This window comes from Gymnoscopelus microlampas, assembly GCF_963454915.1.
Source record: "Gymnoscopelus microlampas genome assembly, chromosome: 15".
Classification (NCBI taxonomy): domain Eukaryota; kingdom Metazoa; phylum Chordata; class Actinopteri; order Myctophiformes; family Myctophidae; genus Gymnoscopelus; species Gymnoscopelus microlampas.
The window spans coordinates 31,060,029-31,072,988 of NC_139952.1; the positions used below are offsets into that span (position 1 = coordinate 31,060,029).

At 42.8% G+C, this 12,960-nt stretch overlaps 1 protein-coding gene across 3 annotated transcripts in view; it reads left to right on the forward strand.

Moving 5' to 3' along the window:
- The window catches only part of trappc9 (trafficking protein particle complex subunit 9), a 325,308-nt gene that overhangs the window by 38,214 nt on the left and 274,134 nt on the right, over window positions 1-12,960 (forward strand). For all 3 annotated transcript variants that reach the window (XM_084081382.1, XM_084081384.1, XM_084081383.1), the window contains one exon: window positions 5,137-5,263. In XM_084081382.1, the coding sequence (XP_083937508.1) occupies window positions 5,137-5,263 (127 nt within the window). The remainder of the gene's footprint in view (window positions 1-5,136; window positions 5,264-12,960) is intronic.

Genomic DNA, 12,960 nt, shown 5'->3' on the forward strand with positions numbered 1-12,960 from the left:
AAATTTATATGTATTTGGCCGTGGACCCCCGTCTGAAAAGGGAAGATTTGTGGTGTTAAATATTTCCAAAAAGAAATAAATATAATCTTTTTTTTGGAAAATTTAGCAGGCCTACAAGCTTGTACATCGGCTATTTTAAAAATAGCTTCAGTATAAAATGTAGTCAAAGTGGTAAAATTGATTTTGATGCTATATTAACTCATTTAGCTGGGGACCCCCTGGAACCCCCTCCTCATTGTTGTGTAGCGCTGTGTTGGATGTTGGATGTGTTCATGTTAATGTGTATTTTAAGATATTCAAACACTAAATACTTGGTAAACTTGACCTTTGGCTCTGTACTTGGTCGGCTATTTTCGGCGAATGTTCCCCCTAGAATAGGGATGCTAGAGTTCAAGTGGTTAATGTAAACATAATGTAAACACCTCGGGGTCCCCGAACCCCTGTTGAAGACCCCATGTTTCTAGGTGAAAGTATGGTGGAGCTAAGAGTTTGCAAGAAAGTTTTGAGGAGAAGAAAGTTGAGAGAATACAGAATAGTGAGAATAACATAACTGCACTCTCTCAAGAGATGGAGCCGGCTAATGAACACAGTCTTTTATTGCAGTGATAGATCTCTGTTAGCTACAGTATGTAAGACTTCCCATTCACACAGCTCTGAATCCAGCTATATGAGTGGGTTCGCTAGCCACATTTGCATGCATTTGGGGGATTGGAGAATGATTGATATGGACTCCAGGGGTTCCCAAACCTTGTCAACTTGAGATAGCACCAGACCAAAAGATACATTTGGTGTCTCTCCGCAGTCCCCATGACCCAAACTTACAAAAATACATTACGACCCCCAAATTGATATGTATTTGGCCACGGACCCCCATCTGAATAGGTTTTGTTTCAGGTACCCCACAGAAGAGAAGATATAATAACCTAAAACAGACTATCGGCAAGCTCACGTTTCACATCGCGAGGCGCTGTGAGCTTGCAGATCTGCAATTTTTTTATCATCTTTAGAACATTTGTTATTGTTGGCACTTTTAAGTACATTTTGGTGCCACCACTGGCATCTATCCAGTCAAATATGGAAGTAACCCACATCACCATATTACATTAGCCACCTCACTATAGTATGATTGTGTTTTTTTGTGCTTGAGGTGTATTACACAGTGGTGGAAAAAGTACTATATTTCTTTACTTGTAGAAACACAAGTAGTAAGTCCTGAATGTACTTGAGTAAAAGTAAAAATATATCGCCATCAGAATATACTTTAATTACCAAAAGTAAAAGTACTCATTGTGCTGAATGTCCCATTTCACAAGTTCAAATTGTATAATTTATTTTTGAAAATAGCCAATCTACAAGCTCACAACGCCTCGCGAGCTTGTAGATCTGCTATTTTCAAATAGCCGAAGTATAGGGCTGAAGAGGTTATGATGTATGTTTTGTAATAATAATCAAAATCTACACAGTAACTAGCGACTAAAGTTGTCAAATAATTATAGTGGAGTAAAAGTACAATATTTGCTTCTGAGATGTAGTGGAGTATAAGTAGAAGTATTGAAAATTGGAAATACTCCAGTAAAGTAAAGATACCTCACATTTGTACTCAAGAACAAGTAACTTTTGGTTACTTTCCACCACTGGTATTCCAGAATGTGGGGCAGTTCTCTGCACCCTTCCTTGTTGAGGGACACTCTAAGTGACATTTCACTTAGCAGCCTCCCGTTGACATTCCCCAAGTGGAGGAGACGGTGCAAATGCATCTCCACAGGAGTTAAACTCTAGTCTGCAGTTTGGGGAACGGTGGAGAGGAGACACATCCCAAATGCTGGACAAAGGAAGGAAGGGGGATGACAAAAGAAAAGGTTTTAGATGAAAAGGGACTTATTCGGTCTTATTCGTGACCCATTAAGACCTGAGGCCGATTCTACAAAATGCCTTCTGAATCTATAGCAAAAAAATTGCACTGTCAGCTTGTATGTCTGCTATTTTTGAGAACTACTGTTCTAAACCACTGTTCTAAATCCTAAGAGTTTTCTGAAAAACTTATGTAGCTAAAATGACACAGATTCCAGATTTTAATGGGTTAAGGTCATTACTCACCAGGAGCGGCGCAAACAGCAAACGCGATTATTTCACATCAAACTTTTATATTGGTGATGCCTCCATTCATACGGGTTGATTAGTTTATTTGCGGTGAAAAAACGACCTAATTTTGAAAAATAGTTACTGTACGTTGCTTCATCGCCTTGTTATATTGGCGGTCGGTCTGCATGTACTCATAACACAAACGGCAGTTTAAATGAATGCGAATGAATTGCAAAGATCTGTGTGTACGGATCTTTACAGCGTGGCTTGCTGTCTATAAGAGGGTTGATGTGTACTTATGTCTGTCTGTCTGTCTGTGTGTCCGTAGCTAATCTTGAAAACCGCTGGGCCGATTAGTGCCAAATCTGATCTGCCACTACATCTCCAGTAAGCCATTTGTCCTCAAAGTGGGGTGTGGGGATCCCCAGAGGTCCTGGGAGGGGTCCCAGGGGGTCCCCAGCAAAATGTGTTAATACAGCATCACAATCATTTTAACCACTTTATGTATTTATATGTTGGCTATTAAATTTGTTTTTCTATTCTGGAGGTCCTGGCACAAAACCTTTTCAGATGGGGGTCGGCAGCCAAATACATATCAATTTGGGGGTCCTTGACATGAAAAAGTTTGAGAACCACTGTAGTAGGCCACAGAAGTACCTCCGCTTTTCTTTTTTCGTTGGGCAAAAAGCTCTTTAAACCTTTTTATGTTTTTTCACACATGTGAAAAAGTCAAAATGAAAAAAATAAATGTGCTTTTGGGTTTTATAAATATTATACCAATGACAAGTATTCACAAGAGCTTGTGGCTGAATAACTGTTGGATCCATTGGAACGCAGGTTCTTTTTTTATATCCATTTCCTGAAAATTAACGCTTTTGGACATGGACGTTTTCCCACCCAACAGAAATGATATCCCTTCATGGGGCTTAGACTTGCAACACAGCTTTGCAAAGTGAACCGAATTGACGCTTGGCACTTTGGGGATCATTTTACATCAATCCTGGCAGATGGGTAACTGTTGAAATGGCTGAGCACTGTCAAAATACCGGAGGCCCCTGCGTATACTGATGATAATATATTATATGCTGCAGACAGTGTGAAGAAATCAATGCTAGAGCACTTCAGAACACATTAAGAGCTGTCTGTAACTTGACTGGAGAGTGGATAAAAGCACAGTAAACAGGCTGGAAGGAGGAAGATGCCACAGTAGTTATTTACTGCAAAACATTTGCATTCATGTACAAATGAACTTGGTAGTTCTCAAACATTTTACTGTCAAGGACCCCCGAATTGATATGTATTTGGCTGCAGATCTCTATCTGAAAATATTTTGTGCCAGGGATTCCCCAAATTTCCATGGATTAATAATACTAATATATATCTACGGTATATATAACCATATATATCCTCTATATATGGTTACTTATGTCTGAGTCAGAGGGCCGCCAGCCGGCCCGCTGGCCAGCCCACTATTAGCCAATTTTAATATAGGATCATCTGTCTAAAAAATATATAATTAATTTGATTAGTTTAATTAACAGTTGCACCCCTATTGTGATGTTGTGGTTGTCTGGGAAGGAACACAGAGCTGGGGGAGGGGGAGAATGGACACAGAGGAGGAGTGTGAGTGTATTCTTCCCGGGTCCAAGCACCTTGGACGCCACGGCCTGGCCAGTAACTCAAAGAGACACGTGTGTGTGTATGCAAGAAAGAGCAGAGGCTCCGAGAGTGATGATACAGCACGGAGCGTAAACATATTTATTGATCACGCAGTAAAACTTACAGTCGTACTTGAAGGCTGGGGCCGTTCTGGCTGAGAGAGAGACATCTGGGTGATCTACAAGTGGGAGATAAATAAGCGTCCGGTAAATTTACACCGCACAGCGGGACTGGGACCCAGAAACCAGAAGCACTCAGGAGATATGGCTGGAGGGGGATTTTTCAAAGGAACTGTCCCCTAGAACAGTGGTTCTCAACCTTTTCAGACTGTGACCCCCCCCAAATAGTCATATTTGAACCAGGGACCCCCCACCCTCACAAGCACTTGGAATTGTAGGATTTGAGGCATTACATTTAATTTGACTTGGCTCCACAGATAAATATTGTGAAAATAGCTGATCTACAAGCTCACAACGCCTCACAACACAATGTTTGCCTCTTTCTTATATCATTTGACAATTTGGCCATTGTTTGACCAGTTTTATAGTGTAGTTTGTTGATTACTTTTGAAGCAGTAATGGGCTTTTTTTTAAATTTCGAGCTGTGGACTCCAAAGCGAGCACACGCACGTAAACAATGCATGCGTGCACAGCAATGGATGGTCCTCGCTAAAGCCTGGAACAACAACATGACTCAGCGAGTCACCATTGCGGTGCGCTGTAAAAAGTTAAGGAGATACAGAGGTTTTTAGCAAGGAGATAGAATGGAAGCGGATGACACGGTGATCCATCTGTCCCTTACTTCTTAGAGTGTTCATGGGTGATTCCAGTGCTGCGCTAGCCCCCCCCCCCCCCCCTGTGGAAAAAACAAAAAAAAACGAAAAAGACTGATAACACGGTTTTAACCGTGTTCGGCACCAAAGCGCTACTCTTTGAAAACACGGTTTTAACCGTGTTTGGCACCCGATGTGTTAAGAATATCTTAAAAGTCCTTAAATTGTCACTTTGCAGTCATCTGTAAAAATCATGTGGGGACCCGGACCTCCAGGGGCGTCTACAAGCTCGCAGCGCGACGTGTTGTGACCTTGTAGATCTGCTATTTTCTGTTATTAGTTATTTTAAGATGAAGGAGATTTGAAGTGGTCACATGTTTAGAAGCATCTTCCATAAATCCATGAACCATCTGTGATTTCTTCATTTCTGGTTGGCTGTAAGGTAGAACAGCTGGCAACAACATACTGTAGGTTTCAAAAGGATAACATCAATGATAACAATATTACTATCATTTTACTTGCTTTTATTCCATGAACATAATAATAAAGTTGAAGTTGCTTACACAGGCTCTCCTTTATTTGTTTTTTTTTGTTGTTGTGTGCTGTTTTGAACGGGTTGACAGAGAAGAAAGAGGTCACGCAGAGTCTGGAGAACTACACGTCCAAGTGTCCAGGTGGAATGGAGGTCATCACTCTCCCCGACGGCCTCAAGCTCCCCCCGGTGCCGTTCACCAAGCTCCCCATCGTCCGGTAGGTCTGCACCGCTGTGTGATCGTCCTCTGGTGTCTCTAGTTTCAGATCGGTGTCTGACTCACCCACATTAACCATGGCCTCCCTATGTCGGGGCTTGTCATTATAGTTAAACAAATAACCTAGGCCTGATATCGTTGCTGTCGGGCAGAAACTCCATATCTCCATATTCTTACTTTTTGTGTTTTTTCGTAAATGAATGCCCTACTTGATTATACTACTACTACAGCGTCACACAAAAGCATCAAAAGTACAGAAATACTCCAGTAAAGTAAAAAATACCTCAATACAGTACTTGAGTACATGTACTGTACTTAGTTACTTTCCACCACTGTCTGCGTCCATCATTGCTGTTGCACACTGGCACCACGGTCAGAAAATAAACGGTCTGCTGTAGCATTTCTTCTGTGTCATTACACATATAAATATATTAAGCTACAACAAACACAACCAGATGGCAATTCATTAGTGGCGAGAGAATGCACACACTTTGTCCATTGTCTGTCGCCAGAAATGACAAAATGTCCAAGACATCATGTGAAAAGCATATCGGACATTGATGACAATGAACAGCAGTGACGTATACAATTCAGACAGAAGAGTTGCGTCAGTGATGGGTCAGAATGTCTGCGTTTGTGGGCCGATGGAGTCAACAGAGATGTCGCAACTCTTTCCTTCTCAAAGGCTCTGTTCAATGTTGCAGCGAGCCATGGCATTGATCGGCAGGAGTGGGCAGGGTGTGGCGGCTCGGCACCCTAGTTGACGAAATGTCGGGCAAGAAATTAATATTAAAGGTTTCGTGACATGCTGGTTTACAAAACATTAAAAGTCTTTATCATGGTCCTTCGATGTGTATTAAAAGGTTTTAACTGAAAAATCCACTCCAGGGAGCCATGGTAGGTTTTTTCTCTCTGTGTTCTGAAGCCTTTTCAGCTGCAATGAAAACAAAAAACTATTTGCCTGCGGGTATTTTTCCTGCGGGGACTTTTTCCTGTCAATCATCGCCTCTGCGAGGGGATTAATGGACTGTGACATCAAAGTCCACGGGCAAATCACAGCACTTTTCTGAGCCTAATTATTCTGAAAACCCCAGACCACAGAAAATCCACTGAATGTTCAAAGTTCTGTTTTTTGGGGTCTAATGGAGGTCAGAAAACAAACAAAAAACCTGAATAAAAAAAAATATATATATGTCATGAAACCTTTAATGTAAACTGTGCAATTTTTGAGAACATAAGTAAGTAGTTTGTCAAACAGCAGACCCCATGACCAATATTTAGGCCAGGTTTTGAGCCAGTTGGACCGCTGGTGTTCTAGGAGAAACGGCACGGACAAACATAAGATTTGTAAATTGTAACTCAACTTTTCTGTTTACTGAAGAGCAGGAGAGATGGGGAGACCCCAGTTACTGATAAAACACTCTATAGCAAGCAATGATTACTATTGGAATATAGAGCTTTAAACTTTTAACAAAAACATGTTGTCACTTACAGCACTTTTAATTAATGGTAGTTGCATGCCGGTGTTCTTCAGCGAAATCTACAAGCTCAAAACGCGCCGCAATGCCAAGCGCTGTGAGCTTGTAGATCAGCTATTTTCGTTGGACGAAGGTGTCACGCTGTATTCACACCTGCTTATGTTCCAGGTGGGGACATGCAATAAAATGAGTGTGTCCAAGGTATGAGTGACACCATCATAAATAAATAAGCGAGTTGTGCTCCAGCGTGAGGTTAGTCCGAGCGAATGAAAGTGAGCTGCTGCGCCCGACTGGGCAAATAGATTTGAAAGAAATAGGGCATGTAGATGCTCAACCTGGATTAATTTCACACCTACAACTGCTAGTTTAAAACTGTCTTATCAATATTCACTACTTACAGAAAGTAGTATGTGTCTGTGGTGCTGAGTGTGTGCACATGGTCCACGGTTACTTCAGAGCACAGCTCGCACACAAACGGCAAATTTTAACTTTTCTCAGCTTTGACGCATCGTTTTTTGCAGCCGCCATCCCAGCCTCTGTGGGGAAAGCGGTTGTCGTTGCCACTCCATAGACAGTGCATCTAATTTAGCAAAACTATTTTTTTTTACAAAATTTCTCAAATCATGAATGCAGTGTCCGATTGCCGTGCAAGGCCTAAGAAGAAATGGCACCCTTTTCACATTGGCCTATTATAGCGCCAACAGGAGGCCACAATAACCTACCTGACCTGGCGGAGACCTGTGCTCCGAGGAGCACTTTTTCTAGTTAATTTCTGGTTTCCCATCTATCAATCACTAGCTGGGGACCCCCTGGATCCCCCTCAAGGACCCCTGGTGGTCCCGGCCCGGACCCCACTTTAAGAACCGGCGTTCTAGGATTCGAAAAAGGATTCGAAAAAGCGCGCAGCATCAGAACTCCAATAAGACATTTCACTTAACTTACCCACTAACAGTGATTTTTCTCTGAGGAACTATTACGAGATGAAATCCAGAGCCGGGTTTGTCAGAAAGATGATGGAAGATAATGCAACGCGACATTAAAGGCCCGTGAGCCACAGCTACACTTTAACAATTTGCGCATGCTTTAACCCATTTAGACCGGGAACGCATCTCTGTCATTTTAGATGTCTTTGGCTATTAAAAAATAGCAGATATACAAGCTCATAGCGTGGCACCAAGTGCCGCGCTATAAGCTTGTAGATCAGCTATTTTTGAAAAATCATGAAATTTGAATATTTTTTAAAGCGAACATTTGTCAAATATTTTGTGCCAGGGACCCCCAGAAGCAAAGATTTGAGTTACAAAAATATGTGTATTCAAAGATTTGCACAAATGTTCAAGATGTTTAAAAAATGGCAGATCTACAAGCTCATAGCTTGTAGATCTTCTATTTTTGAATAGCCAAAATACATCTAAAATGACACAGATGCGTTCCCGGGTTGAATGGGTTAAACTCGCTTTGGTTTCATCAGAACCTCCCCTCGGTGACATTTTGAGAAATAAAATGTGTGTCTGTGAGGTCGCCCTGACCCAGTCTCCCCAGCCAGGAACCATCACGGAAGAAATTGAAAGTTGCCCTGTGATTTTCTCATTTGTAATGGTTGGCATTAATCTCAGGGTTGGTGTCCTCCTGCATGCAGACGGCTTCTTCTTAACCACTTGGGGCGGCCGTAGTTTAGTGGGCAGAGAGGCTGTCTGGTAATCAGATGGTCACCGGCGTCGACCCTCGACTCTACGTGTCGAAGTGTCCCTGAGCAAGATAGAGCCCTGTCTGGCGCGCCGCCTTACCCATTATGCCTAAACCTTTTTGGCATTTTTTATTATTTTAAAGGTAGGGTACTGTAAATGATATTTTTTATTTTTTTATTGTTGTCTCCGCCAGGAGACTATGTTTTCACTTTCCGTCCCCCCCCCCTCGGCCAAGCTAACATTGGTCAAGCCTCACGTGACACGTGACAATACGTTGAAAGAGTGTGCTCTGATTGGCTAGTGAGACGCATGGCGTATAGCGGCCTATAGATGTGTCACTTTGAAAGAGTCTGTGTCTCTTTCAAAGTGAGGTAAGACAGGAATAATCACGAAATGGCTGAGAAATGGCGCAGCAAAGACCCCTTGAAGCAAGCCACACGTTTCTAAACAAGGTGGCTACCTCCATGTTTAATAAAGACAATCCTGAGGATATCTCACTGAAAGACTTGCTGCAAGATGCGTGTGTCGACCAAGAAGATTACCAATGGGCAATGTCAGTCGTGAAGTCTGGAAAAAAGATCATACTAAAACGTCAACCAGCAGAACGTTGGATCAATTACTACAATATAAAAATCCTGAAAACCTGGCAAGCAAACATGGATATTCAGTTCGTATTGGATGCATACTCCTGTGTCATGTACATAACCAGCTACATGTTAAAATCTGAAAAAGCAATGAGTGAATTGTTGACACGTGACAATATGTAATATAAATAGGTAAGACAGGATTAATCAGGAACAGTACTGGCGGAGACCTGTGCTCCGAGGAGCACATTTTCTAGTTTTATTTTTAGCGGCGCTAGCCGCTCTATACCTTTAGGAATAGAGCGGATATTAGCCCTCTATACCTGGCTTTTGCGTCAACGTTCTGATTGGTCAGGCTCGCCAAGGTTCTGATTGGTCAGGTCCGTCAACGTTCTGATTGGTCAGGCCCGCCAAGGTTCTGATTGGTCAGGTCCGTCGAGGTTCTGATTGGTCAGGCCCGTCGAGGTTCTGATTGGTCAGGTCCGTCAACGTTCTGATTGGTCAGGCCCGTCGAGGTTCTGATTGGTCAGGTCCGTCAACGTTCTGATTGGTCAGGCCCGTCGAGGTTCTGATTGGTCAGGTCCGTCAACGTTCTGATTGGTCAGGCCCGTCGAGGTTCTGATTGGTCAGGTCCGTCAACGTTCTGATTGGTCAGGCCCGTCGAGGTTCTGATTGGTCAGGCCCGTCAACGTTCTGATTGGTCAGGCAAGGGAACTATTCATGACATCAATATTATATCATGAATACAAAATTAGATGGTTTATATAAACTGTAAAAGTCCGGAACATAAACACTCTGGGTACGGCTTATAAATTGTATAGATTATTTCATAACACATACATATCTTTCTGGTACCACATGTATACACACGGACACACAAAGTTTATTTTTTAGGTACCCACTCTATCAGCTATGACAGATCAGTTCTTGTGGCAGCGGTGGCCTAGTGGTTAGAGGGGCGGCCTTGATACCGGAAGGTCCCTAGTTCGATTCCCCAATTCATCACATCAATCATGAATCACCGCTGAATAGCCCTTGAGCAAGGCTTCCATGCAGGGTCCGGCTGGAAACAAGCTTCGTGCTTAGTCCGACACCCTGGGTAAACAACAAACTTTGCTTTGCTTTGCTTTGCCACTTACCTTGGAATGCATTTGGTGATTCGCTTCCAATGGCACTATTTAGTGCCACTGGAAGCCTTGAAATAAATTTACAGAGATTTAATATTGTTTCTCTAGTATTTCTCTGTGTGTACGTATGTCCGTGTCTATGTCCAGGTGTATGTCCATCCTTATGTTCGTCCTCTGTATTCTTATTAACTGGGGTATAAACTAATATTGATATTATATATTAGATATTAATATTGAAACACATATCTATGACAAAATATATCAAAGGCGCCGCTACCTTCACACAGGTGTGATTTTTTTAAAGGTTAAAGTACTATATTCTGATAGTAATCATTGCTACAGAGCGTTTGTTTGGTCACAGGGGTCTCTCCAGCTCTTTAGTAAACAGAATAAAGTACATTTTCAGGTTGGTGACAACATTTAAGCCAATCAGGAGAGACCACTGAAAATGACTTTTCTGTTTAATAAAGAGCTGGAGAGACATGGGAGACTCTTTTTACTGAACAAACACTCTTTAGCAATGAGTACAAAAATAATATAGAGCTATTTAACACTTAATTTAAACAAAGTAAATCACTTACTCACCTTTAACATTTTATTAATTTGTGAAATAGCCGATCTACATCGACATGTGAGACACGCACACACACACACACCCTCCTATAGATGGCTAGTCTCGTTTGGAGCCACACGGTAAATAAGACATGAAAAGTAACTTTCCTCTCTTTGTTCTGTCCATGGTCTGTCTTGTTCTCTGCTATTATCATCATTATGTTTCTGTTGGTAGTCATGGTGCCATATCCCACCTGATGTTGTATGGGAGTCCTGACTGCTCTAGACCATACTGAATAACCGCTAGCTTGGATAAAGTCTTTAGACTAGGGCAGAAGTCTAAAATGCACAGGTTGTACACTGGAATGGCATTGCCCTTCACATCATAGTTTATGTCTCTGCATTGTCGTGGATAATGCAAGATGACTCGATCCCCCACCATGCAGCAGCACAAACTACTAGACATCCAGAACATTGGGCCTTCTTTCCCCTTGGTCTCAACCCTCTTCCAGGAAAATGTCTCTGGATTGAATTTCCACAGATCATTGAAGATACATCTCTCAATTTGGCAGCGGCCACCAAATATGTACAGCTCTCCATTGTAGGTAAAGGCTGAATGACGCGTACGTCCTCTTGGATGAAGCTGTCCAGAGGGTGGGACCAACAGCCAGCTGTTGGTCTCTGTGCAAAACACTCTTATGTCATTGTAGTTGAAGTGGTTGTATTCGTTGGAGCAGTTGAAGCCCCCAAATACAAACATATATGTCCCAATCATGGTGGCCGAGTGACGCCATGAAACATTTACGTGTCCGGTGTTAATTAAAGACCACACCCTTTTATTGGTGGTGTTTAACTTGTAGATGTCATTAGTGCATGTGATCTCACTGTCGAGTCCTCCAAAGACATACATGATCTTACCAAAGACACAGGCTGAGTGTTCCTTCCTCGCCTCTGGAGCAGTCCCAGAAATCTTGGGCTTGAACCATCTTTTGGTGTCGACATTGAATGCATAAAGCATGCTGCAGTACTTCCCATGTGTCCATAAGCCCCCCCCCACAGATGTAAATGATATCCTCTATCAGCACAGCTTTGTGTCCCTCAAGGGGACATTCTCCTCTTCCGATTGCCACTTGGATCACCTTCGTCCAACGAAAAGACAAAGTGTTGAAGACCTGCACGCCAATCAGTTCCCTGTTGTACGTGTTGGACCCCCCAAAGGAGTACACCTTGTAACCCACTGCAACAGCAACAAGATCATCTCCCTGTGGTCCTCCCGTCTTTTTGGTCACACCCCAGTACAATATCTCTCTCCCTTATTCCTCTACCCCTCTCTCTCTCTATGTCTCTATGTTTTCTCTCCTATCTCTCGCTGTCTCTATTTCTGTTCCTGTAAGTCTCACTTCAACGCTAGTGTGATATGCAAACACCCCAAATAACCTTATATACGCTGCTTGGAGCTCTGGTCTGACGTCACACAACGCAAACCGCTGTCATTCATGTCCAACATTGACCCTTCAGCTGACCAGCCCATTCACAATCTCTGTTCTTGCCACCTACTGCGATCACGGCCAGGCAAGCTCTGCCGTAGTGTCAAAAGCCATACCACCACATTTCTGAACAGTTCCACCTGGCTACACTCAGACTGTTGAATAAGTGCTGAGCACCGCCTGTCGCCAGGCTGTCCTGACAGCACAGGCCGCCACACAATAGAGCTTTTCTCTATGTAGAAGACTGTAGGGGCCCTAGGGGTACACACACACACACACTCACACACACACACACACACACACACACACACACACACACACACACACACACACACACACACACACACACACACACACACCCTCCTATAGATGGCTAGTCTCGTTCGGAGCCACACAGTAAACAAAACATGAAAAGTCACTTTCCTCTCTTTGTTCTGTCCATGGTCTGTCTTGTTCTCTGTTATTATCATCATTATGTTTCTGTTGGTAGTCATGGTGCCATTTCCCACCTGATATTGTATGGGAGTCTTGACTGCTCTAGACTGTACTGAATAACCGCTAGCTTGCATAAAGTCTTTAGACTAGGGCAGAAGTCTAAAATGCACAGGTTGTACGTTGGAATGGTATCACCATTCACGTCACAGTATATGTCTCTGTATCGTCGTGGATAATGGAAGATGACTCGATCCCCCACCATGCAGCAGCACAAACTACTAGACATCCAGAACATTGGGCGTTCTTTCCCCCTGGTCTCAACCCTCTTCCAGGAAAATGTCTCTGGA